The sequence below is a fragment of the Lineus longissimus genome, chromosome 19 (genome assembly GCF_910592395.1).
Source record: "Lineus longissimus chromosome 19, tnLinLong1.2, whole genome shotgun sequence".
In the NCBI taxonomy this organism is placed as follows: Eukaryota; Metazoa; Nemertea; class Pilidiophora; order Heteronemertea; family Lineidae; genus Lineus; species Lineus longissimus.
In genome coordinates, this window is record NC_088326.1 from 3,510,307 (window position 1) to 3,537,276 (window position 26,970).

General features: G+C 40.9%; 3 protein-coding genes across 19 annotated transcripts in view; all 3 read left to right on the forward strand.

The window, feature by feature from the left end:
- Window positions 1–11,218: 11,218 nt before the first annotated feature.
- Window positions 11,219–26,970, forward strand: part of LOC135502762 (neuroglian-like) — a 75,607-nt gene continuing 59,855 nt past the window's right edge. For 8 of the 15 annotated variants that reach the window (XR_010449831.1, XR_010449832.1, XM_064795833.1 and 5 more), the window contains exon 1: window positions 25,564–25,680. The gene's annotated coding sequence lies outside the window, so the exon portion shown is untranslated. Of the gene's footprint in view, window positions 11,363–25,563; window positions 25,681–26,970 lie in introns of those variants that run through there. The other 7 variants (XM_064795836.1, XM_064795840.1, XM_064795838.1 and 4 more) reach the window with 4 other exon arrangements.
- On the forward strand, window positions 13,536–17,351 carry LOC135502891 (UDP-glucuronosyltransferase 3A1-like). The gene is made up of 2 exons (XM_064796075.1): window positions 13,536–13,887; window positions 15,617–17,351. The coding sequence occupies exon 2, from the start codon at window positions 15,643–15,645 to the stop codon at window positions 17,206–17,208; it is 1,566 nt and encodes a 521-aa protein (XP_064652145.1). The 5' UTR covers window positions 13,536–13,887; window positions 15,617–15,642; the 3' UTR covers window positions 17,209–17,351.
- On the forward strand, window positions 17,498–21,681 carry LOC135502892 (UDP-glucuronosyltransferase 3A1-like). 3 transcript variants are annotated; one of them, XM_064796077.1, is made up of 2 exons: window positions 17,498–18,769; window positions 19,959–21,681. In XM_064796077.1, the coding sequence occupies exon 2, from the start codon at window positions 19,975–19,977 to the stop codon at window positions 21,535–21,537; it is 1,563 nt and encodes a 520-aa protein (XP_064652147.1). In that variant the 5' UTR covers window positions 17,498–18,769; window positions 19,959–19,974; the 3' UTR covers window positions 21,538–21,681. The 3 variants fall into 3 exon arrangements, with proteins under 3 accessions (XP_064652147.1, XP_064652148.1, XP_064652146.1); XM_064796078.1 differs by having other exon boundaries at window positions 17,498–17,835; XM_064796076.1 differs by having other exon boundaries at window positions 17,498–17,835; window positions 18,208–19,977.

Below are 26,970 nucleotides of genomic sequence, written 5' to 3' on the forward strand. Positions count from 1 at the left end.
GTGATGTCCTTAATAGAGAGGTGTCCTGATTAGAGAGGTCAAATTGAATGGAAACAACCAATTTGGTACCAAAACTAGTGTCCTTAATAGAGAGGTTGTCCTTAATAGAGAGGTGTCTGCTAAGGGAGGTTCCACTGTAGTTTTCACGATTAAGGCTAGTTCATGACCCACCAATATCATGCTCTCCAACAATACAATCTATTTCCAATATTTCGTCTCGATACTGGACCACCCAAACATCAACTGTTCGACAGTTGTCCTCTTTCATGCGTAGCAATAAACTAATCGTATTGATGAAATAAAAGTGCCAAATTTAGGACCAACATGGTTCGCATATGACTCCCTGCAGTATCACAAAGTTGGCCACCACAGGGAAAAGCACCAGAATTGGCCAATTTAATGAAATAATACTGAAGAGCTGTTTTTAGAATTTAGCATCAAAGGATGATCATGTAAAGGGATAAGAGTATCCATTATCAGTCATGGTTCGGTCAATTTGATAGAATAATACAAAGATACCCGTTTAAAACTGGGTGCCGGGACTGACAATTATGTGAAATAATGCGAAAATATCATTCTAGAACGAGAATCATTGACCCGGCCCCTAGCAGTGTTGCCACAGATCCTCTCAAATCAAGTGCTTTCATTGTCAGACCGATTCTCTTTATTATACTGATCAAAAGTAACATCCCTGTGCAATACCAGTCACTGCATTGAAGGCTGCTAAACTCGTACGCCTGAAATAATTTCTGAAGCTTGGACCTTTGTGACCTTGAATGTAGGTCAAATATATGACCTGTATGATATACAATGTATCATCATGAGATGGACACATGATAAAAATTTCATGATAATTTGACCACTGTTTAAGGAGTTTTAGCAGTTTTTGTGTTTTCATACTTTGCCCCCTGGTGGCCAAACTAAGAATCAGATCAAACCAAAATTTGGTCTGGAAGGAGATTTTGCCTAGTGTTAAACATGTGGGAAGTTTCAAATCCATAGCCCTTGCGGTTCTTAGGAATAGGTGCCCCGCTAACGGATGACAGATGATGACGACAAATGACGACAGCCAACAACAATGGACGACGGCGGGCGCTCTGGGACGGCTATAGCGCACAAGATGAGCCAAAGAAGCTCCAGTCCAAGAGGGTTAAATATGGCACCCACCCAGTATTTGTCTATCCACTCAAGTGACCACGAAGATGAGTCAACTATCTGCTTAAAGCTACCCATTCATAACTGGACAATGCTCCCACAGAAACGACCCCACTCTGACCTCATGCCCATTTTGCAAATCTCGAATTTTGCACAAAGCTGTTTCACTTGGTTGAGTAGTCAAAATCTAATGAAAATTAGTCCAAATATTGTCCTTCTGTGCCCATTTTACAAGCCATTATGACTTAAATCAACAATACTTGAGAGCAGAAGGTGGCCTTTGTTGACCAGTTACGAATTTGCAACTGCAGAAAAAGTTTCGAATCCTTCAAAGGGACAACTTGGGCATGGGATTGAACAGGAGGATAATTCCCCTGCTTGCCACTATGAGCCGCCACTGGTAGTATCACACCAATGCTGATCTCTAATAATGATTTTTGCCAATGTTGCCGAGGCAGTTTTGGACATGGCTTTTAAATTTCAGGCAGGCCTATGGTAATATCGAGTTCTATAGTGCATTGTTTATTGCAGTTGAATGATTTTCAGGGATTTCAGGGACTGTGGTGAACAATAAAGCTTGAGGAAAAAGTAGCATTATGGATTAATGCGGGCTAATAGTATGAAATTTAAAGTGCCTGTGAATACCGGGTAGAGTAGTGAAAGGATTAAGGGGAGGTACTAACAAGAGATAGGGACTATCACAATAAAAGGGTTAAAAACAGCCCATTACAGAACCTGCAATTGAAAGTACCAATAAGCTGATAATCGTCAACAAGTTGGCCAGGAACACCCAGGCCTACCTACGGTCGGCATGCCACTTTAATATCAAATGCTTAAAACATTGTACATTTCATTCAAATGCATGACAGTACATTTCATTCAAATGCATGACAGTACATTTCATTTTACCGCTTGTATATTTCATTTGCCATCTGTCTCATCAGGCCATGGCTGCACCAGCTGATACCATACACAGCCCATGATACTCTAGTTTCACCGTTCTAAGACCGGTACGGAATATTCAAATCAGGCCCCAAAATGAGTGCACGGGCGTTTGATGTAATTCAACTTGTTAGATGTGGATAGACATTGGGTTGGTGACACCAAGCTGTCCAATAATCATAACTTCATAATATTCTCCTTGGCCCCTGCGATGATTTCATAGCAATTAATCAAACTGGTCTTACATGTATATCGGTGAAACTAGAGCATATTCAAATGAGTATGAATGCAGAATTAAATCATTTCAATAGAGTACTCTCATATTGACACTAAGTACAATCATTTCCTGTCACTCATAAATATTTTCCATGTTAAATTTCACTTTGAATTTCAAGTTCCTTTCTACTAAATCCTGGTTATGAGGATAACAGACAAATAAATTACCGTTGTTCACAGTATTTTAAACTGTCAAAGTTTTTAACCAATTTTTTTTTCTATTTGGTGATAATTTCTGAGAAATTAAAAAGTTCTTCTTGTCGACTTTGGCAGATTATGAAATTCCTCTTGGTTTTTTGTGGAAAAAAAGTTGTATTTTTTTCTTGAATTTAGTTCATTCACAAAACGACATGAAAATTTACAGTTTACTGCAATCATATTATTCACATTTTATATAAGTTCATTTTAAATTTCAAATGCCCTAAACTAAAATAATAAATCTGTGAATAATGTACAATTAAAGGCATGCCCCTTATGTTCATTGTATATTTTTGTGGCTCAGGTAAATAGAAAAAGAGTTAGTCACAGTTATTATGGACTCATATACTTCTTAACTTTGCCTTTATAGCATTTCAAAATTCAAACTCTGAATCCAAATTAAGATACCTATGAGAGACCCTGAATTTGAAATCTTTCATTAAAAGCACAAATCGCAGCTTAACTCGGACTGAAAAATTGAAATCTGAAGCAAATCTGAATAAAGACTTGCCCCAAATGAGCCTTCCCATTAGCTCACTAGCTGTATATCTAATGGCTTGCAGAATTCGGAACTTCCGCTTAAACAAGCCTCAGGCCAGGAGTTAACCACACTTTTTTGCAGGTTCACAAAAATGATATCGGTATTTGATATTTTGGCTGCGCGTGGCCAACAAGTTGTAAATTCTTCCTTACACCTCCTCCACATCCCTATGAGTGTCCACTCTCTCCTTTTCTTGTTTGCTGTCCATCTCCTTGACATCGATTATGGTGTCTTTTTCGACCCTCGACGCATTCGAGTGCAAGCAAACAGACCGTGTATACACCTCTTAAACTGGTGTAGCCGGATTTTTCATGACCTAAAAATGTCAAATCAGTTATGGTCGGAAGAGTTCAGGTAAGCCACGAAACAAAGGAATGTGCTACAGAAATTCAAAAATTGCCAAAAAAATCATTGTTTGAAGAAAAACAGTTGGACATTCTGACTCTACCTTTTTTCTTACTGAAAACATTTGGTAAAGAATAATTACATCTCTCTTCGGAACTTGATATCACTATTGATATCATTCATGTTTCCGGTTGCCAACTACAACAAATGGATTCAAATTTACATTCAATAATGGGTTTTAATGTCAAGGACTCGTGTAAGAAAACAATTTAGAAGTAAGGCTGAATTCATTACAAGTACTCTAATGTGCGAGTATCTATGACTGACACAGATCCATGGTATTTTGCAAGTTCTGTTGTTACCGTGAGGGGTTGGGGATGGCATGGCCTGGCCTGGCCAGGTGAACTGTCCAGATCGGGTCAGGATTCTGAAAATGATAGCGAGTCGGGTCTGAACTTCTCTTCATTGGGTAGGCAGGCAAAGCCCCCATTCATGGAGCTATGACAAGGAATGATCATCAATGATTGAATGAATGAATTCTACACTTATAGGGCGCCTTTCCGTGGTAGCACCACGCTCAAAGCGCCACCTCCCCGAAGAATTGATTAAAAAGCAAAGTTTTTAATTGTTTTTTGAACATTGTCTCTGGCTGGGACCTCAGTTCAAGTGAAAGTTTATTCCAGAGGTACGGGCCGCACCTTGAAAAGCTGCGGTCACCGTACCTCGATCTGGTCCGCTTGACCTGAAGGGTCTTGAAAGTGGCTGACCTAGTGATTCTACCATGGACCATCCATGGATTGATCTGTGATGGGAATCTCCATCAGTAGATCATGGATGGAAACTCATGGTCGTATCTACCATAGAACCATGGATAGATTTATAATGGACTTGGTTATCGAAGATTTGGCAGGTCATCATTTATTTTAGAATTGGCGAATTCTTTTATTTTCAAAAAATCTAAAGACTGATACTCAAAAGAGTTTGTACTTCACTGCTTATGTGCATTTACCGTTTTTTTATCTTTGATGGAATCAACATCATGGATGTACCATGGACCATGATAGAATCCATAATGGCCCATCATAGACTCTATGATAGAATCCCAGTGTAAAACTTGGTTTGTCATGATCATCGTAGATCCATCCATACATGGGCCCATCAATATTTTATGATGGAAACTTTTGCTGTGGTGTCGAGATTCTGTTCGTGTGCAATGTTAAGCTGTGATTGTTGGCATAGAAACCGAGGCCCTGTCCCAATTTTACAACCTGCCACAACCTGCAACAAAAGACGACATATTTATGTCAAAATGCTCACAATTTCATTTTTGAGTTTGAAAAGTGTTTTCATACAATCTTCCTGCCAAAAGTCAGAGTGACCTAAAAAACACAATATACACAACAAAGAACTGATCATATATTCACTGCCAGTCCACCCACTTCTTCAAGCATCCTGCTGGACAACCTTTCATATACTGATACACATTGTACAAGTTCCTTTGAAGCACTATTGCATGAAATTTGAAAGTTCAGATTTTAGAACGAGGTTTCAAAAGGTAAACTTTATATGATCAGAATGTTGTGTGCAAGGGCCACTGTGCTCACCTAGAGAGAGTTCATTTTAGGCATTGTTGCACGACATCTGAAAGCTCAGATCTTCAAATGAGGTTTCAAAAGGGTTATGTGGAACAAAATATACAGGTTTGAGGTTCAGGGCAGTACAGCTGACTCATCAAAGGACACAATGAATATGATTTACACCTCATGAATCTGAATAGGCATCCATGGTGGACATCCTGCTTGGGATGCTGTATGCAAATTCTGACCTGGGTGAGTTCTAGTACAGTGAAACCTCCCTTAGCAGACACCTTTCGGTTAACGACACCCTCTCTATTAAGGACACTAGTTTTGGTCCCAAATTGGTTGTTTCCATTCAATTCGACCTCTCTATTAAGGACTGCACTTGTCAGTCCCAAGGGTGTCCTCAACCGAGACGTTCTACTGTATAAATTCTTACCTTGTCGAGTTCAGTGGAACCTCCCTAAGCAGACCCCTCTCTATCAAGGACACTTGCTTTTGTCCCAAATTTGCTGTTTCCATTCAATTTGGCCACTCTGTAATCAGGAACCTCCCTGTTAGGGACACCATTCGTCAGTCCCAGGGTGTCATTATAAGGGAATTTTTACTGTAGTACTTTCACAGGTGCGTTTCAAAAAATGAAATTCAAATTCTGCCTGAACTAAGATATTCCATTGATAACTGTAAAAAAACATTTAAACTAAAGTCATTAAAAACTGCATCTGCACATAGAATTGAATAGTACATTATCATAGAGCAGACATCAAATTGCATCTGGTATGGTACTGAATAGTAAATTATAATGGAACAGACATCAACATTTTAACCCACTAGAGACCGACAACAAAAACAAGACTCCGTGTCGAGAGATTCAACTGAACACTTAAAAAGCTGTTTTCAGATTTCTCACAAGAGAAATGCACCATTTTTCTCTGATGAACAAATTTGATTTTAAAAATGTATGGTTTTAGTTTCTATTCATTATTATTAGAAAATATTTTTGAATACATGTCTTCAAAATCAGCATTTAAGTGTTTGGTGTTAAAGCCGTTTTGAAAGCTGCCCCAAAGTTTATAGCTTTGAAACTCATCGCACTGAAGTGCACGGTGACCTTATAAAATAGTCCTTTGAGGTTCTGGTTAGGCTACCACTGTCTCCTTCTGTTGGTTGAGATGGTAACTAAAGTGATGCTCACAAATTGAATACTGTATCTCTACCACTAAAAGTTTGTGTAACATTTTGGCTACTGTAGTCATTTCAACAACGTAAATTCATTCAATATTACAATAGTTTTTGTTCATCTCCGCAGTCAAGAAATTAACACGTCAATATTTACTCAACACTGAAGATAATTGAAAAGTCAAGTGACAAACATCATCTGCTCATTATTAGATGGAGGATGCAAAATCAATTGCTTTATATTACAAGGAGACTCATTGCGTACATCCTGAACTTCAGTGCAACACTTGGCGCTGATGACTGAGCTTATGTAGTGTGTGCAAGGGGTGGAGCATACAACTGACTCTGATATTCGAGGGTGCATCACCTAGTGATGCCAAACCAAAACTAGTATCTGGCTACCACTGGCTACCAGGCAATAGGGCCAGGGTTCGATCCGGCGGGGACCCAAGATTGTATTTGTGCATGAACACCGGCTCAGCTTTCAAGGAACTTCCTGGCTCTTCACAGATAAGTCCTTCAAATGAGACATTACCCATGATCCTTGTGTCTAGTGTCTGTGCCAGGCAAAGCACAAGACCCACCAAGTGAGAACCATCAGTAGCAGTAGAAAAACTCTACCTTTGGCCAAAGACAGAGTCACTCGGCAAATAAACTAACTTGTGCCCAACAAGACTGGCACATATAGACGTTTGCCTTGCCTTGGATGAGGAATACTTCCTGGAGAATATTACCCTTCTGTAGTAGTGGCATCATTCCTACTAGCCCAGGCTAGGGGGAAATTCCCTTTAGCTCAGTCGGTAGAGTGATGGCCTTATAAGTGAGAGGTCCCGGGTTCAATGTTTTTCCTCTGTTACATTTGGCGCCCAACGTGGTAAAAGGGTACTAATAATTTGTTTAGATGCTGGTGTGTCTTTGGAATATGAATTAACCCTTTGTATCACGGAAGAACCCGGTTGTGAGGACACAACTTTCCCGAACAGGGGGAGTATGTAGTGGTGGCATCATTCCTACTAGCCCGGGCTAGAGGGAAATTCCCTTTAGCTCAGTTGGTAGAGTGATGGCCTTATAAGCGAGAGGTCCCGGGTTCAATCCCCGGTTGGACCTTGATGTTTTTCCTCTGTTACACTTCCAAGTGCAGAGAAACGCTGAAGAAGAAGAATAACAAGATATTGATGTCGCAAAGAAGATACAGAATTACAAAGAATTATGTTAAAGTCTTTTATTATTTCCTTCTTGAGACTCGTACAGAATAGTGATGCCGGTGAAATTCTACACTCTAATTATGACTGGGTCTGTCTACGTGAAGTGTGTCATGTGTTTATAAATCCACTCATTGCCAGACAAGTTTGTCTTCGACGACCGGGGCCAATACCACCCTGCCATCTATTGTTAGTTGGGTGCAACCATCTGCTATCGCCCTGCCTCAATCCTCCATGGAGGCAAACACACCAGGGGGCTTCCTGAGGCTAGCTGCAAGGCAATACACTCCCCTACCCTCGGTAATCATACACTTCTAAGGGGTACTAACCGAAAATGGGTGAAGAAGGGTGTTGTAGATGGGTGTTGCCAGAATTTCTAGAGGAGAGGTCATATGCCCAAGGAAAGAGTATTTCCCAAAAGGGATTTTAGCAGTCAATTTTAAAGATGCGGTTCACTCAGGGTTTTCATGATCAAATTCAAATATTTTTTCTCAAGAGGGAGTTTGTTTACACCGCCCGCTGCCTTGGCTATGCCTCTGCTGCCACCTTTATCATCGAACGTCTGACCTCCCCTGCTCCAACTTGAGAATTAAATGATAGCGGATAGAATGGCTTATTACGAGTTTTATGTACTCCCAATGTTTATTCTGCAAACACCAAGTGTTGCAAGAGAAAACAAACGGTGCTACTCACTGTTCTATTAAAACTAGCCGTGATAGCGGGCACTAGTAAATAATACCCCTTATCATATTAAAGGGGGATTATAGGCAGAAGCAGAGGGGCTAATTTGGCCATTTTCAAGTGACTAGAATACACATTAAGGGCCCTTGGTCATGTCAAGACTCGGCACTAAATATATTCCTCGTGAATCATTTCGACGTACTGTGAGATGTGAGACCCATATTGGTGCCTTCGTGTAACTTTATCTTGCCTGCCTAGCTGCTGCCTATATTGTCCCTTTAATGTGATACAATATGGGTCATGATACATGTTTTTCTTTTGCATAAGCATGCGCCGGGGAATGCAGACGATATTTGAATTGGGTAGGATGCGGTGAGAGTGTTTATTTCGTAAACATGGACGTCTGATGAAGCATCAACCCGAAACATTTGAAAGGTGTAGTTTCCTTCTTGCTGCAGAGAACTTATATTTCCCATTTACCAGGGATTTTAATGGTTCTTCATTTTTTTGCTTCTTTTGTAAAATTATTTGAGATATATCATGGGGCAGCAGTAGCACAGTGGAAGAGAGTCGGCCTCATGATGAAGAGGTCGTGGGTTCGACTCCCAGCTGAGTCACTGCTTGGTTCCCCTACTGGTATAGTTCAAGTGGGTGCCTTCTGGTTGCTGCTTGAAACCCCTGATTGATTTCTGTGGAGATCGGGGTTCACTGCCGGAGTTCACTGCTTGCTACCCAATAATATGGTATCCCAAAAGCGCTTTCAGGGAAACATGGAAAAGTGCCATATAAGAACTTAAAGTGATACTATGCTGTGATTTACAACTTTGCGGAAATACGTCCGTTTTTAATTGTTGATCACAAATGTAAAGCTCAAATTTTCCATTTTTGATTAGATTTATTATGAAATCGCTGAATGTGAACCACCGCGACCGCGAAAAAGGTTCCTGTTGTGACGTCATCAACGAAAACGGCATAGAAGCGAGCCGTCCGGGCGGGATTAAACCATCAATTTCTAGAAAATGTGCATTTCGATTCGAAAACCTTACCGATTTATGAGAAAGTGACGTAGTCATTTGTCAAAAACAGCTAAAACATTATATGGTGAAATTTGACACGAGTTACCCTTTAATATTATTATCATTATCATTGCTGTACCCAATAAACCATGTATATTTTGAAAGCTAATTACCAAGGCATGAAGACATAAACACAATAGTATCCAGAAAGAAAAGTAAACAGTAGATGTAGCAGTATGGAATATGTTTGTAAACATGTTGAGCTTACTTGCAAAAGATATTATCTGTTGGTTCATTGTTTCCGTATTCAGTTCAAATAATTTGTCAGGATCTTGGGACCCATATCGGGACATGTTGCCATACGTTACCATAGCAACATGTGTATTAAAGACCAGGGTGATACTAAATTCAGCCTTAAAGAATAACAAGTGTGGTTTTACCGTTGACAATGGTCGCCCAATGTGTTTGCGGGATGGAAAAAACATTAGTCAGTCATGGTCTAATGCCGAGTGTTGTTTCATGTGGCCCGCAGGAAATTGACAACACGGCCATAGCGCAGTAATTAAAGGGGTACGCCGTTCGTAATTACTTGTGGTCCAGTTGAATAGAAATCCACTAATACACAATGCCGTTGGGCAGTTATTAAGAATACAAATTTGTTTCAACTTGGTATTCATAGTATTTGTATATCAGTCTACACAACGGCAATGTTGAAATTTATATTTAGGAGGCATTTCTGCAATTGGTCGTTTTTAAATTCAATTACAAATTCAAACTTTTTAACGAACAGCGTAGACCTTTAAAGGAATTTCAACCTCCTCAACCGAGATGGTGTCCTGGTGAAAGAAGTGTCCATTACGGGAGGTTCTGCTGAATTTCCCTTTGTGCAATGCAGTAAACTGTACGATTTTTCACACTGTTTCATTTTAACGATCACGAAAATTTCTTTAATACAAAATTTTCACAATTTTTTTTGACGGATTGTAAATTCACTCCAGTTTTTCCAATCAACATTTCTTTTGTGACTTTCACTTTCAAGAATATCGGATTTTGCAAAATAAAACTTTTGTGAAAATATAGCAGTTTACAGTATAAGGAATCTACTGCACACCATCACGGCCGTGGCTTTCGCGTTGATGCACCAACATGCCCAAACATGCCCCAAGATGCTACTTTCAATGGACCAATCACCATAAATCATCTCGACTGACGCCCGAACAACATACCCCGAGGATATAATTCATCTTTATCATCCTGACACCAGTGGTTTTCAATATACTCCGCCTCTTGATTTCGTATATGTTATAGGAGTATCAAAAACCTGAATCCCAGGATAATCTTTTGGGAAGATAGTTCTATGGTGTGTGTCTCCTCTGATAGTATAGTGCACCAGGCAATGTAAACCCTTTACCCCCTCCACTCACTCGGGTCAACACCCACGTTTTTCCAATTGTCAACTCCCTGTTGAGATGAAAAATAAGGCTCTGCCTCAAATACCTATCGACCCTACATCTTTTTTTAAAAACTGAAAAAAGTAAATGTAAGGAAAATGCTGTGAACAGCTCACGATTTCATGTCAAGTCCTGGGTGAACTTAACAATAAAATCCTGACTATAGAAAGAAATGTTAAGTGTCAAGGACCTAACGAGGGGTGGGGGCAGGAAGCGGGGGGGGGGGGGGGGGGGGCGGGGGGTATATTGGACACTGCATAAGAAAATATGAAAAAGACAAATCCTGAGTTGCATAAAGAATTCATTCATATCATTGGAGAACTTTTTTAATTTTGAGATTATTTCCCCTTTTTTTCAGTTTCAACTCAATAGTCATGACTGCATCAGTTAATCCCCTAATAAAGGTCACCAGCTAGTCACAGCTGGACCTAAAGTCACTATATCCAATAATCCCCATACTGCCGGCCATGCATTTCAAGTAATTGACAAGACTAGGCGGTATCTTTGATGCATAGCCGGAGATGAAGATTCAGCATCCGTACAGTCAAGCAGGTGATTCAGAACTCAACTATTTACCGCTAGTGAAACCAAGCATCCTGCAGTACCATCATACTGTTTATATGACTGTACAGAGTAGGCCGGGATACTGAGAGACTCTAACAAATGATAGCCTAGTTTTTGCGATAAGAGATAACCTATTGTCATTGCGTATCTGCTTTCTACACTAGAAGACTGTTTGCCATATTTTCAGGATAATATTCATAGCGGATACAAGCATTGGACCTCGTGCCAGGACCAGGTAGGACCGATTCCTTTGTTCCTTTGGTCTTTGTCTCAAAGGTTTTTTATTTTTGTTGTGTCTGATGCTGTTTTACTCCAGTTTTAGGTTTTTCATTGCGGATAAAGCGATGACTCGAAATTGTTATTATTGATTCCTATCCCTTGTGTTATAATTGTGTTAAAATTCCAGTGTGAAAACAATTGTTGTTGATATGGCTTCCCAGTGTTATAACTTGTTGTAGTTATTGTTTATTGTTTCCTAGTGTTGTAATTAAAACTTGGTTCCCAATGTTATAATCAACCGTTGTGGCATTGGTTCCCAGCTTTATGATCGACAATTGTGTCATTGCTCCCCAATGCTATAATCAATAATTTGGGATTGGTTCCCAATGTTATAATAAACCATTGTGGCATTCGTTCCCAATGCTATAATCAATAATTTGGCATTGGTACCCAATGTTATAATCAACAAATATGGCATTGGTACCCAATGTTATAATCAACAATTGTGGCATTGGTACCCAATGTTATAATTCGTGCCATAGAATCTCAAAGTTATAATCAACAACAGACATTTTTTTCTTTAAATATCTCAGAGAAGGAAACAGGGAAAATATAGAATTTGATTTTGATTTTATTTCCTTCTCTTCCCATTACCTTGGTGGCAAACTGAATACTCTGTAACCAAGCCATGGAAAAAAATTCTACCTAAAGGAATGGGCAACTCCTCCCCATCCAAAAGAAATTAACTGAGTGTGTATCTGCAGCATGGGTAGTGTTTGGAAACACTGGACATCCACAGCTGGAACCTGACCAGGTTAATCTTGTCTGAATCAGCAAACATTCTACCATAGTTCACCAGGAATTCCTCTCCTCTTCCTGATGATAAAGGAAGATGTGCTGATGATGATGATGCATGCTTTTTGAGTGGGCCTCCTGCCACTAACCGCAGATCGATGAGGTCAGCATTTCTTGGATACTGAGGTGTAAGAGTGGATTCGAAGCATGCATGAGTTATAGGAAACATTAAGAACCTCACCTAATATCAGAAAATGCTGCCATAAATCATCACGAATGGTTCTCTGTCTTCTGATGAAGATAGATTTGTGAATGGGCCTAACCACATTAAAGGGGGATGCCTTAGGCCGAAGTTACATAGACCTCATTCGTTCATTTCCCAGGACTCATTTTCCCCTTTTGCTTTCGTTCCCCTGTAAAAGCACGGCCTTGTGGCGTGCATTCACCGAGGAATGAAAGAAAAACCCGGAAAGTGACTCGTGGTAAATGAACGAATGAGGCCTATGTAACTTCGGCCTTAAGTTTATTTTGTGTGCACTGTCCGTAATTTTGGATGAATTTGAATGGATTTTGGGGGCATTTTTGGGAGGTTTTCGTGGTCTTGTCTGCCGGATCAATTCACTTTAAGCGTATATGATAAAGTGTAGCACCGCAATCGCTAGTACTATGCCAAAGAATACGCTTCACTTGACAAATCTATAGTCTGCCAACATCGTGGAGTGGTTGGAACAGACGTGTTCTGAATCAGGACAGGGAAATACCAATGTTCTTATCGAAACTTGATGGTCAAGACACTGGGTGATATGAATAAAGACTAGCAAATGCTTTTATCTAAAACTCCATGTACATTTACACTAGGCCTTTTTGTACAAAATTGAAGTAAAAGCATTTGCTGGTCTTTATTCATATCACCCAATGTCTGTATTCAGTTACAGAATGGTTGTTGTTCTTTTGAATAATTTCCCCGCATTTTCTTGAAAACATCTATTATTAGTAAATTTATGAACTAGACTTTGCAATGGAATATAAAGAGACTTGCCAAAGGCCTACAGCAAACATATCCCCAGATTGCCCAGTGTTGACAAATTGATGATATTAATTCAATAATCACTTTAAAATCTAGTGCATTGGCCCAGATATTTGTTTACTTAATATATACAGTAGAACCTCACTATCAAGGACACCCTCGGGACTGACAAGTGCTGTCCTTAAAAGAGAGGTTTCCTGATTATAGAGGTCAAACTGAATGGAAACAACCAACTCGGGACAAAACTTAGAGTCTTAATTAGAGAGGGTGTCCTTAATAGAGAGGTGTCCACTAAGGAAGGTTCCACTCTCAACATACACCTTTTTTATTACCTTTTGTGTAGACCTACATACAAATACCAATTTTCAGCAAATTAGTAAGCATAATAATTGCACTACGGCATTGTGTACAACTGCACTTCCTTTTTCCTGGACAACCAGTAATTACGAATGGCGTACCCCTTCAAAAACTAGAGCATTACTGAGATAGCTCCACCGCCTTGGATTTTATCAGTGGGCATTGGCACTGGAGTAATTGACATATATTTAGTCAAAACTAGAGGACTCCCTGGTATAATACAGGTGTGCAGGAGACCTTGTATAATATAAGTGTGCAGGAGACGTTCGCACTACAAAGCATACAGGTGACCAAGAGGAACAACTGAATACTGCGGTTAGATTCTGCAAGCTGCAGCAGAAATATTTTCAATATTTCCAAAGGTAAGACAATTATTTTGATAACGTTTTTAGGCATACTGAGTGCCAAAGTAGGCCCTATACCGCAGCAGGCAAAATATGCTTCCAGCTTGGTGTTCTCAAGGTGAACCAAGGTCACAGAGGTGCCTGGTGTTTTTCACTTAAAGGGACAACTTGAGCATGAGATATGTTGGTTTTTCATACAAAATGGCTTCCAGCAGGACCGTGATTTCCTCAAACAGGAGGTTTGAAGAATAAACAATGCACTAACAATATTCGTGTAACCATAGGCCAGCCTGAAATTCATGTCCAAAACTGCAGCGATGGCGATTTAGCGGATCCTGCGGATTCTTCGGAATCTGGGCGAATCAGCATAAAAACAGCACGAGAATGTCGATATTATGATAAATTATCCTTATAATAAATACTTGTAATATTCCATAACTGTTAAATTGTCTAAACCGCTAAGATTATCAAGCATTTCGGAAAAACCCCAACATGCACGAAAAAAATGTCTGCATTCTATTATCGGACGATTTCCACATTGGCCGTGATCTATAACCCAGGCCGAGTTGGTAGGCCGAGTTGGTAATAGGCCGAGTTGGCCCGTAATCGTGTAAGTGGTTATGCACCCGAAAAACACACGTCATTTTCGCTCATTCGTTATTTAAGATGTAAGGCCTTAGTAAGAAATTAATGTAGGCCTATGATCAGGTCTTGAGAGCTTATTATGGGCGAAACGACTAATTTTTGGGTAGAGTGACTCTCAGACACTCTCTTGATTTAGCTTGATTACATTACATCACCGCAGCGGCCACCTTCAGCGCCACCACGTGGGGCCTAATGGTATTAGGCTAAGTTTGGGGGCGAAAAGGCTGGGGGCGAAAACGTCAGGGAGCGAAACGACCGGATACCCATAACATAGAAAATACGCTGCAGACCAGATTCCGCAGAATCCGCTAAAGCACCAGTGGGATACTTCAAGTGGCGTTGCATGATGGCAAGCAAAGGCATTATCCTCCTGGCCAGGTCTATCCCACGCCCAAGTTGTCCCTTTAAGCTCAATCATCTCTAGTCTGTAGCCAGGAGTTCTATTCTGCCGTGCTCCGCTACTCTGGAAGCAGGGTTGCTATGGATCTTGGTCTGCAACCCATTTATCATATGTGATTAGGCTGAATGTGTGTGCCAAGATCAAATGTTTTACCCATAGATAGAATGTTGTTGCCAATTAGAGATCAAGTATGTTTTGCCCATTAGAGATCCAATGTGTTATCCAATAGAGATCCAATGTGTTACCCAATAGAGATGGAATGGTGTTGTCAAAAAGGTATCTAGGGTGTTACCCAGAGGCCCAATGTGTTGATCAATACAGTCCTTGTGCATTGCCCAATTCAGATCTTGTGCATTGCTCAATGGAGATCCAGTGTGTTGCCCAATAGAACTTCAGTGTGTTGCCCAATAGAACTTCAGTGTGTTGCCCAATAGAACTTCAGTGTGTTGCCCAATAGAACTTCAGTGTGTTGCCCAATAGAACTTCAGTGTGTTGCCCAATAGAACTTCAGTGTGTTGTCCAATAGAACTTCAGTGTGTTGTCCAATAGAACTTCAGTGTGTTGCCCAATAGAACTTCAGTGTGTTGTCCAAAAGGTGTAAACCTTTAATAAAGTGACTATCATCATCGATAACACACTTGTCAATTCAGATCTTATGCCTTCTATTTCTTAGTCACTTTAGCCACTAAGTTTCATTTTCAGGACTTGTCTAAGGTGAGGTATCAACAATGAAGGTATTGCTGCTCTTTGTGGCCCTTACCGCTTCCATCGCTTTGAGAGCTGAGTCGTCTAAAATCTTGATGCTCCCATATGGCATGTATAGCCATATCAACCTCCACACCAAACTCGGGCAAGCACTCGTTAAGGATGGGCACGAGGTTTGGATGCTTGGGTTCGACATATATGAAGACGCAATGAAAAAGCGGGGATTAATTCCGTTGACGTTTCCCGTGAAGCCAGAAGACGATTTATGGACAAAATTTGACGAATGGACCGAGGAAAGCCCAACCGGTGAAGGGGTGGTGGAAAAAATGTTCTCGGACAAGTGGTGGGTTATGTCACATTCACGCATCTGTGATCAAATCATGCAAAACGATACGATAACAGCAACAATATCTGAGCAGAAGTTTGACTTGGTTATACACGATGGTGTGGATGAGGTGTTATGTCATTTGATGATCCCGTACAGGTTTGACATCCCATTTGTGACGGTGCACGGTTTTCAGGTGACATCGTGGGTTTCCGGCGTGACCGGAATGCCGTCGATTGAACCAGAGGTAGGCCTCGGATTTTCAAACCGCATGGACTTCTGGCAAAGATTAGAAAACTTGAAATCATGGCTGCAACACGTGGATAGTTTCTACTACGAATTGTATAATGATCACCACATGAACAGTTACTGTCCAACAGACAAACCCAAAATCCCACTTAAAAAAGTTGCAGAGTCAGCAGAAATGTTTTTGATGAATTACGAGGTCATGTGCATGGATTATCCACGCGTTTCAGCGCCGAATATGCAATATTTGGGCGCTAGTTCAGCTACATCTGCGAAACCTTTACCGACTGATTTGGAGGAATATGTAGCAGGCGCAAAACATGGCGTGGTCCTGATGAGTTTAGGTTCGTTAAAAGGGTCGCAATTTGTCTGGAAAATAATCGGCGAGAAAATCTTTGAGGCGTTCGGACGTCTTAAGCAGCGCGTCATTGTCCAATACAGGCTAGATGAAGTCTACGGCAAAGTTCCCGGAAATGTCAAGCTAATGAAATGGCTACCACAAAACGATATCCTCGGTCACAAAAACATGAAGTTATTTGTAATGCACGGTGGAAACAATGGACAGAATGAAGCCGTTTATCACGGCGTACCTATGTTGGTCATTCCGATTTTCTTCGACCAAATTTACAACGGAAAACGCGTAGAAGTACACAACTATGGTAAATTTGTGAAGGACAAAGAAGCAGTCAGTTCATCGGAACTTTACGAAATTATGTCTGAAATCATCAACAATCAAACGTATTCTAAGAACATCAAAAAATGTTCCGCGATTATTAGAAGTTTGCCATCGGCTCAGGAGAAGTTTGTGTTTTGGGTGAATCATGTTTTGAAGTTTGGCGGTACCCATTTGCGCCCACCGAGTTTGGATATGCCGCTGTACGAGGTGTTGATGCTTGATATTGTGGCATATTATGTGATCTATTATCTGGTTATTGTTCATGTTGCTGTGTGGGTTTTGTATTTTGCTGTGAAGTATTTCCTGCGATATTTGAAAAACCTAAAAGCAAAGAAAGAGTGAGGACAAGTTGAATACTTCTTCCTTTAAGAAGCTGTCCTGTTGTTTTTATACGCACAACTTTAAACAACAAAATTTTCTAGCCTCTCAATTATTGTGATTCGCAAACATTTCTGAAAAAATAAAATAAAAAATGGTGTTTTCAATCAAGAAATTATGCAAATCTATGGGTTGATCCCTTGGGGGGGGGCACACAGCTGATCGGTGTCCGGCTTATATCCGTGAAGGGGTCAAATTTTGCAACGCATTAAGTAACTTGTCAAAGCTCGCTAGCAAACACATTTCAGCCTACTTATTACATTTTCTCGAGCGGGGAATATGAACCGTCTCATTACCTATTCATAAGTCTGTCACAGATCAGTTAGCTAGATTTGGCCTCCTGTTCATGCGGACAATAGGGTTTCATTCTGTAATTTGCATATGACTTGATGATGCTTTCATACCTACTGAGGTAAAAAGAGGGCATTGTATTTGACATTGGAAATACTTTTCAATGTCAGTGTCAAACTAGATAGAGCATGGAGACTTTACATAAAATAGTGTAGTTGACCTATTTGAATATCTTTGAAGAATAGATAATGCTGTTGGATTCCACAAGCTGCCACAGAAATCTCCCCAATTCTTCCAAAGGTACGAGAAATTTTAGGTATTTTGATAAGTTTTTGTGGCAGACTGGTGGCCAGGGTTGGCCCTATCTGGCAGCAGGCATAGGAATGCTCCGATCTTGGTGCTCTTTTAGGTGGATCCAGTGTGTAGCACAACAGCAACAGAGATCCAGTGTGTTACACAACAGAGATCCAGTGTGTTGCCCTATAGATATCCGATGTGTTGTCAAATAGATATCCAGTGATGCAGAACATAACAGAGATCCGGTGAGCTGCATAATAAAGATCCAATGAGTTGCAAGCAAACCGTGTACATGTAGGTCTTCAATAAAGTGACTACTGTCAAATTTCACCCTGTATTTCTTGGCGACTATAAGCCATTAAGTTTCATTTTCAGAACCCGAGGTACAACAATGGCCGGATTACTACTTGTGGTCCTTTTTGCTATCGTCGATTTGGGAGTCAAATCATCTAAAATCCTGATGCTCCCGTATGGTACCTACAGTCATACCAACCTCAACGCCAAACTCGGGCAAGCACTCGTTAAGGATGGGCACGAGGTTTGGATGCTTGGGTTCGACATGCATGAAGACGAAATGAAAAAGCGGGGATTAATTCCGTTGACGTTTCCGCTGAAACCAGAAGACGATTTATGGACAAAATTTGACAAATGGACTGAGGAAAGCCCAACCGGTGAAGGAGTGATGGAAACATGGTTATCGGACAAGTGGTGGCTTATGTCACATTCACGCATCTGTGATCAAATCATGCAAAACGATACGATAACAGCCACAATATCTGAGCAGAAGTTCGACTTGGTTATACATGATGGTATTGATGAGGTGTTATGTCTTTTGATGATCCCGTACAGGTTTGACATCCCGTTTGTGACGATGCACGGTTTTCAGGTGGCGTCGTGGAGTTTCGGTGTAACCGGAATGCCGTCGATTGAACCAGAGGTAGGCCTCGGATTTTCAAACCGCATGGACTTCTGGCAAAGATTAGAAAACTTGAAATTATGGCTGAAATACGTGGATAATTTCTATTATGACTTGTACAGTGACCACCACATGAACAGTTACTGTCCAACAAACAAACCGAAAATCCCACTTAAAAAAGTCGCCGAGTCAGCAGAAATGTTTTTGATGAATTTTGAGGTGATGTGCATGGATTATCCACGCGTTTCGGCACCAAATATGCAATATTTGGGCACTGGTTCCGCAACGCCAGTAAAACCTTTACCGACTGATTTGGAGGAATATCTCGCAGGCGCAGAACATGGCGTGGTCCTGATGAGCTTAGGTTCGATAAAATGCTCGCACAATGTCTGGAGGATTATCGGCGAGAAAATCTTTGAGGCGTTCGGACGTCTTAAGCAGCGCGTCATTGTCCAATACAGGCTAGATGAAGTCTACGGCAAGGTTCCTGGAAATGTCAAGCTAATGAAATGGCTACCACAAAACGATATCCTCGGTCACAAAAACATGAAGTTATTTGTAATGCACGGTGGTAACAATGGACAGAATGAAGCCGTTTATCACGGCGTACCTATGTTGGTCATTCCGACTTTCTTCGACCAAATTTACAACGGAAAACGCGTAGAAGTGCACAACTATGGTAAATTTGTGAAGGACAAAGAAGCAGTCAGTTCATCTGAACTTTACGAAATTATGTCTGAAATCATCAACAATGAAACGTATTCTAAGAACATCAAGAAATGTTCCGCGATTATTAGAAGTTTGCCATCGGCTCAGGAGAAGTTTGTGTTTTGGGTGAATCATGTTTTGAAGTTTGGCGGTGCCCATTTGCGCCCACCGAGTTTGGATATGCCGCTGTACGAGGTTTTGATGCTTGATATTGTGGCATATTATGTAATCTATTACCTGGTTATCGTTCATGTTGCAGTTTTTGTTTTGTATTTTGCTGTGAAGCATTTCCTGCAATATTTGAAAAACTTGAAAACAAAGAAAGAGTGAGGACATGTTGAATACTTCTTCCATTATGAAGCTGTCCTATTGTTTTTATACGCACAACTTTAAACCACAAAATTTTCGTGTCTCTCAATTATTGTGATTTGCAAACATTTCTGAAAAAATAAAATGAAAAATGGTGTTTTGGCAACTATAAGTCATTTAGTTTCATTTTCAGGACCTGAGGTACAACAATGGCCGGAATACTACTTGTGGTCCTTTTTGCTATCGTCGATTTTGGAGTCGAATCATCTAAAATCCTGATGCTCCCGTATGGTACCTACAGTCATACCAACCTCAACGCCAAACTCGGGCAAGCACTCGTTAAGGATGGGCATGAGGTTTGGATGCTTGGGTTCGACATGCATGAAGACGAAATGAAAAAGCGGGGATTAATTCCGTTAACGTTTCCGCTGAAACCAGAAGACGATTTATGGACAAAATTTGACAAATGGACCGAGGAGAATCCGACCGGTGAAGAGTTGACAAAAACATGGTTATCGGACAAGTGGTGGGTTATGTCACATTCACGCATCTGTGATCAAATCATGCAAAACGATACGATAACAGCCACAATATCTGAGCAGAAGTTTGACCTGGTTATACACGATGGTTCTCGCGAGGTGTTATGTCATTTGATGATCCCGTACAGGTTTGACATCCCGTTTGTGACAATGCACGGTTTACAGAAGGCTTCGTGGGTTTCAGGCGTAACCGGAATGCCGTCGATTGAACCAGAGGCAGGCCTCGGATTTTCAAACCGCATGGACTTCTGGCAAAGATTAGAAAACTTGAAATTATGGCTGAAACGCGTGGATAATTTCTATTATGACTTGTACAGTGACCACCACATGAACAGTTACTGTCCAGCAAACAAACCGAAAATCCCACTTAAAAAAGTCGCAGAGTCAGCAGAAATGTTTTTGATGAATTTTGAGGTGATGTGCATGGATTATCCACGCGTTTCGGCACCAAATATGCAATATTTGGGCACTGGTTCCGCAACGCCAGCAAAACCTTTACCGACTGATTTGGAGGAATATCTCGCAGGCGCAGAACATGGCGTGGTCCTGATGAGCTTAGGTTCGTTAAAAGGGTCGCACAATGTCTGGAGGATTATCGGCGAGAAAATCTTTGAGGCATTCGGACGTCTTAAGCAGCGTGTCATTGTCCAATACAGGCTAGATGAGGTCTACGGCAAAGTTCCCGGAAATGTCAAGCTAATGAAATGGCTACCACAAAACGATATCCTCGGTCACAAAAACATGAAGTTATTTGTAATGCACGGTGGAAACAATGGACAGAATGAAGCCGTTTATCACGGCGTACCTATGTTGGTCATTCCGACTTTCTTCGACCAAATTTACAACGGAAAACGCGTAGAAGTGCACAACTATGGTAAATTTGTGAAGGACAAAGAAGCAGTCAGTTCATCTGAACTTTACGAAATTATGTCTGAAATCATTAACAATCAAACGTATTCTAAGAACATCAAAAAATGTTCTGCAATTATTAGAAGTTTGCCATCGGCTCAGGAGAAGTTTGTGTTTTGGGTGAATCATGTTTTGAAGTTTGGCGGTGCCCATTTGCGCCCACCGAGTTTGGATATGCCGCTGTACGAGGTGTTGATGCTTGATATTGTGGCATATTATGTAATCTATTATCTGGTAATTGTTCATGTTGCTGTGTGGGTTTTGTATTTTGCTGTGAAGTATTTCCTGCGATATTTGAAAAACCTAAAAGCAAAGAAAGAGTGAAGACCTTTGTAAATTGAGGTCACGTTGAATGCTTTTAGAAACCTTGTAAAACTGTCCTGTTTTTTTAACCACATTATTTCAGTGTAAACAGATTTTTGTGGCTTTTAATCTTTGTAATTCGCAAAAATAAATTTTAAAAAATAAGGTTTTTCACGACTTATGAAGTTTCTTTCCATTTCTACCAAATAGACCCCACTAGGCTAATGGATGTGACGATTTGAGGTGTGTTCAACTCTTTGTAGGCCGATAACTGTTAAAATTAAACTAGTTTTAATTCCACAAGAATTATCTTGACCTTTACCTACTTTTTAAAATCCCAAATTGCCCTGTTCTTATTTTTTTAGGTGCACAAGACAGAGAAAGGAGAGCACATGGCCATTTCATTGACTTATGTATTTCAGCTGAGTGCCAGGCCATTGGGCATCTAGTTGACTAGTCACTGTTATCATGGATAGTTTGCTATCATCGATAGTTTGCAGGACTTTTGATAGACCAAGTGAGGGACTAAACGAGCTATGTTTTTACAGAAACTGACCTTCACATAATTTATAATCATGGGGGTCATTTAAAGGTGGTGGAGTTGGACCCTAGAGTTTGACCTCTGTGACCTTAAAAAGTAGGTCAAATCAAAAACCCGGGTATTATGTCATGTAGTCTCATAAGAAGTACTGACAGTAAAAATGACATGGTTCTAGCTTTTAACGTTCATGAGATACTGACAAAATAAAGTTTTCAAAGATGGCCGCCCGGAGCCCAGAAAGTAGGTCAAATGGCAATGATTTTTGTGTGTCAAGGCATGTTGTCATAAGACATCCACACACCAAGTCTCAACTTTTGAGACTCTGAGTCTCACTCAACAGTGAGCAAAAGTGCAACCTCTGTTGACGACGATGGATGACGGATGGCAAGACAGACGACGGAAGACGGACGGCAAGACAGACGACGGAAGACGGACAAGACGTTACGACCAGAGACTAGAGCAGGCCAGAGATTCTTTTACTGCTGTTCAAAGTCTTGGGCTAAAAGATTATACATCATATATAACAGGTAAAACTTGGATTTACTTATTTTTATTTTTTATTTACTTATTTATGACTCCATTCAAAAATGAAGCTCTGCGTCGACCTGACATGTTACTGATGACCAGAACTGTAGTGAGCAGCATCACTTAATGACATCTCAAGACAGATTACCTTAATCAAGCGTTAATCACGAGCACTAAATACCCATCTGTAACTTTTTGCCTCTGACATCCTTGGTTACCATGGAAACCTCTGTTGCACAGATTTCTCGGATTAGCAGGCTCCGGATCTGGTTCGAATCTGTCAAAGAAAAAATTAATATTCGACGGTAATGTGGCCATTTATAATTCCAAGATGGTGGCAGCGATTGCAAGGAAGCCATGAAGTGGTGGATGGTTGACTGAAAAATATAACAACTGGTGAACTTCCCATCTCTTAATCCTGGAGTAAAGAAGACCATTGAGGTACTATGGTAGCTCACAGATAAGCCGACTTGATTGTTATTGCTTCATATTAAATGGAAACTGTATGTAGGGGTAGGGGGTTAAATTGGCTATCTTCTAATATCCAGGCACTGGGTAATGTTTGATTCAACATTAAATATATACACGTGGAAGCCAGAAGCGTGAATAGTTTCGACGTAGGCCTACTGTTAGGTGGGAGAGACTCCTATTGGCGACTTCATGTACCTTAATCTCGCCAACCTAGGTGATGCCTAGGAGTCCCTTTTAAGGCAAGAAATTATTTTTTTGGGGCCAGAACTAGGATAGTACGTCTGGCAAAAAATTATTTTCTCTTGCCCTATTAGCACTTTTGGCCTCAAATCCCTGTGACATTTAATGAACCTCTATATATAAGTAGATGAGTGAAGGGTCCTTTTGCATCCCACTTCAGTAAAGCTCACTAAAGTTTCATCCCCTAATCCAGACTTTCTCAACAAAGCCTATCGAGGCCTATAATTTTGTCATTAATAATAATCGTAATTTGATACCTACCAATTATATTGTTGCCGGGTTCCGCTATTCCAGACACAAAAGGCGCGAGAAAACTAGGTCATGAAATTGCCGTCACACGTGTTGTCCTATACGTTGGCTTACAGCGGGGCTTAGAGCTTAGATAGAGAGCATCGTTATTTGCCAACAAGTTGTATAAGCAAACAAACAATCTCTACTTCAGAGCATAAATATATCCCATTCACCAAAAAGAGATAGTTGGCTGAAATGGCAAAGGCGAATTCGCATTCGGCCGACATGGATGACCTATATCTCAGTTATCCGGGTTTTTCAAATTGCTACTTAATTGGTATCACTTATCCATCCATGTCCCCAGGTTAGCCATTTCAATAGGATTGTGGAAAATGGTAACTCGAGCAGACGACATAATAAGCTGTTAGATATGTATGATAGTGTAACAGATAACGTCCTACCATATTGTTCAGGGATTTATGACTAGAGAGACATAGACCTTCGATTACGATCCTACAACTGATGTTTATTTTATTCCTTCGGACAAAGACAACCACCTGGAAGACTCCTGCATATGTGGCGCCAAAAAGAATTGGTGAAATTTCAAAGTTTTTTTGAAAGAAAAATATACACTCCGGACACAGTGGATCGGCGTCGTCCGGTCGCCAGAAGAAGAGACGATCATGATTACGAAATGGACTGCCCCGGGAGTCTAGAAACATAAAGCTTGTGAAGGTAATGATGCGTACACTACTTAGACTCCCATGGCAGTCCATTGCGTCATCCTAATTGGATCTCGTTAGGAGGTACCGGGCCGGTCCACTGCGTCCGGAGCGTAACACTCATACGCATGGTTGAAAGAGATTTATGAGATGCGGACGTGACTGAAGAAAGACTTGCGTTTGTATGTCAACACCAATGCTTTAGGAGTGTACGAAGCGATGCCGTCCTGTCTCGGTCACAACCACCGCGACCGAGGACCAGATATTCTGGACTTTTAGACTTCCTGATGCGGCCCAATTTCCCTTCTTCCTGTGAGGGGACATCAGGGGAGGATGAGGCCGAAACCACTCTGTCCGGAGTGTAGTGTCCTCAAGATTAGATCGATATTTCCCTCCACAGAGTAGAACCTCATTATTCAGGACACCCTTGGGACTGTCAAATGAGGTCCTTAATAGAGAGGTGTCCTGATTAAAGAGCCTGTCAGATTGAAATAGAATGACCACTTCTACACTAAAATCAGTGTCCTTAATAGAGAAGGTGTTCTGCTTAACAGGGGTATATCCGCATAGCCTGGGGGTCGCAGCAAGGAGGTCAATAGTCGTCTCTTGTCATTCTCCTAACTTTGACACGGTCTTGTTCAACTCCGTAAAGACACACAGCAACGACTCTATGGACACTAAAAGCGGCCGAGGCGGCTACTGTTCGACTTTGCAGCATCTAACAAGACCAGGCCTTTCCTTTGATTTACAATCATCTTAAGCTTAGAGTTTATGAGCTTTTTTATGTGTACCCTGTCTTCAACGTATTTTCTGTCGGAGTCAAAATGCCTGTGGTGATCTGGGGCTCAGATTACATGTTTGCGCCAAAATCAGATACCCACGACCCCCACATGGCCGGTGGTAGGCGGTCCTTCAGTAAATATTTTCAGCTGCTATATATGTAATGAAAAAATGAAGGTTATTGCATCTTTCTTTTATGACTTCACAGTTAAAACATAAAGAGTAGCAACTGAGCTAATTTTCCTGCCATGGTGCCAATTAGCAACCGTTGGCTAATCGGAAACAACTTTCTGCCACTCTAAAAAGGTCATCTAAATATTGACTGTAAAAACATAAACGCATTTTGTCATTCAGTGGACTCGTGCAGGAGGTTTTCCTCAGATGTGTCATGGCAGGAAATACTTAAGCAAGCGTTTTCCTTTCTTTTTATAAGATAAACACGATAACTCAATCCTGAGCGCTTTTTCATCGCTCTAATCTCAAAATAATCAGCGTTTTACATTCATTCCGGTTTTTATCTCAACCCCGACAACGCCCACGTAAAACGTCATCGATTTACGTGTAGCAGGTGCCCGGATGCTAATGTAAAATTTTCTAAAGCTGGCGCGTACTGGCTTCTTTTGGACTCGATTTTATTGGAAAGCTTACATTTTGGTGGGTATTTATTGATGATTTAGAGCGTAGATAACGTGTCCTTTCATGGGCGAGTGATTTTGATATTTTGTATGCGCGTGTTTTATTGTAATCGTCTTTCAAACGTGTGTACATTCTGCAGGCAAATGCATTGTGCTTGTATTGTTTTCGTATTTTTGTACGCGAATGCATTTGTACACACTAAAAAATGTACTACTCGCACATAAATCATGATCCTGCTGATATTAGATCACTGATGGAATCAGATCGTGTTGATCTGCTTTTTACCCCATCGGTATGCAATCATTAAATCATTCATTTATATATGATAATTTCATCGTTCTTTGACACTGACACAGTGTCATGATTGTGGCTGTCGAATTGAATCCCCAAATTTCTGGCACACCAGGCTTAAAAGCCCATAGCCATAGGCCTAGGCCTGCATGACATTTATGACGTAACTTTGTGTACGACGTTGTCGTTGGAATCCAAGACAGCGCTACGCATTATGATGTCAAAACGTCCAGCATGCACCGTCCTCCTGGATTGATATTAATATAAGTACTTGTCTCTTTCATTTCAACCCATGTTCGGGGCATGGGTTTCTCACTAACTGAGTAACTCATTCTGCAGTAATTTGCTCAGGTAGACTTCTGTACTACTACATGTACAGGCAAAAGGTGTATACTAATGTACCATGCCAGCCTAGCCCGTTGAACATTCCTGAATTGAGAGCCTGTCAGAAGTGGCAAAGATAAGATTTGATTTATAAAGGCAAATGGACCAGCCAGCCTGACTATTTCTGAGAATATTTGCCGCCAATATGTTCCCGGTCATTCCATTTGTGGCCTTAGATGTGCGAAAACAATGTCTCGTTTCGACACTCCATTTGTGAGTTCCGAGCAAACTGGCCATCCATCCTGCCTTTGGCTCTTTCTGAGAATAAGTTCAGCCAACATATACTCGAGATTCACAAATCCAAGACCGGTTATAATGATATTAGGCACATGGTCATGCAATGCCATTCAACATGTTTATTTTGTATAGACAATTAGTTGGTCTCACAAGTTGTCTGGTGGTCATGACATTGTATAGTACCCCCAGGACCAGGTATATGGCACGGCTTAACCCGCCGGCCATGAGGGAATTCCTTTATGGCCCAGTGGTTGATGCGTTGGCCCCAGAGTGGAAGTTAAGTAACGTTGAGCGCGGTCAACCTTTGGATCGGTTACTGGCGCGTACAATACAGACAACATGTTCCATTTGATTTCCTAGTAGTTTATCAACCGGTCTTAGATTGGTGAAGCTAGA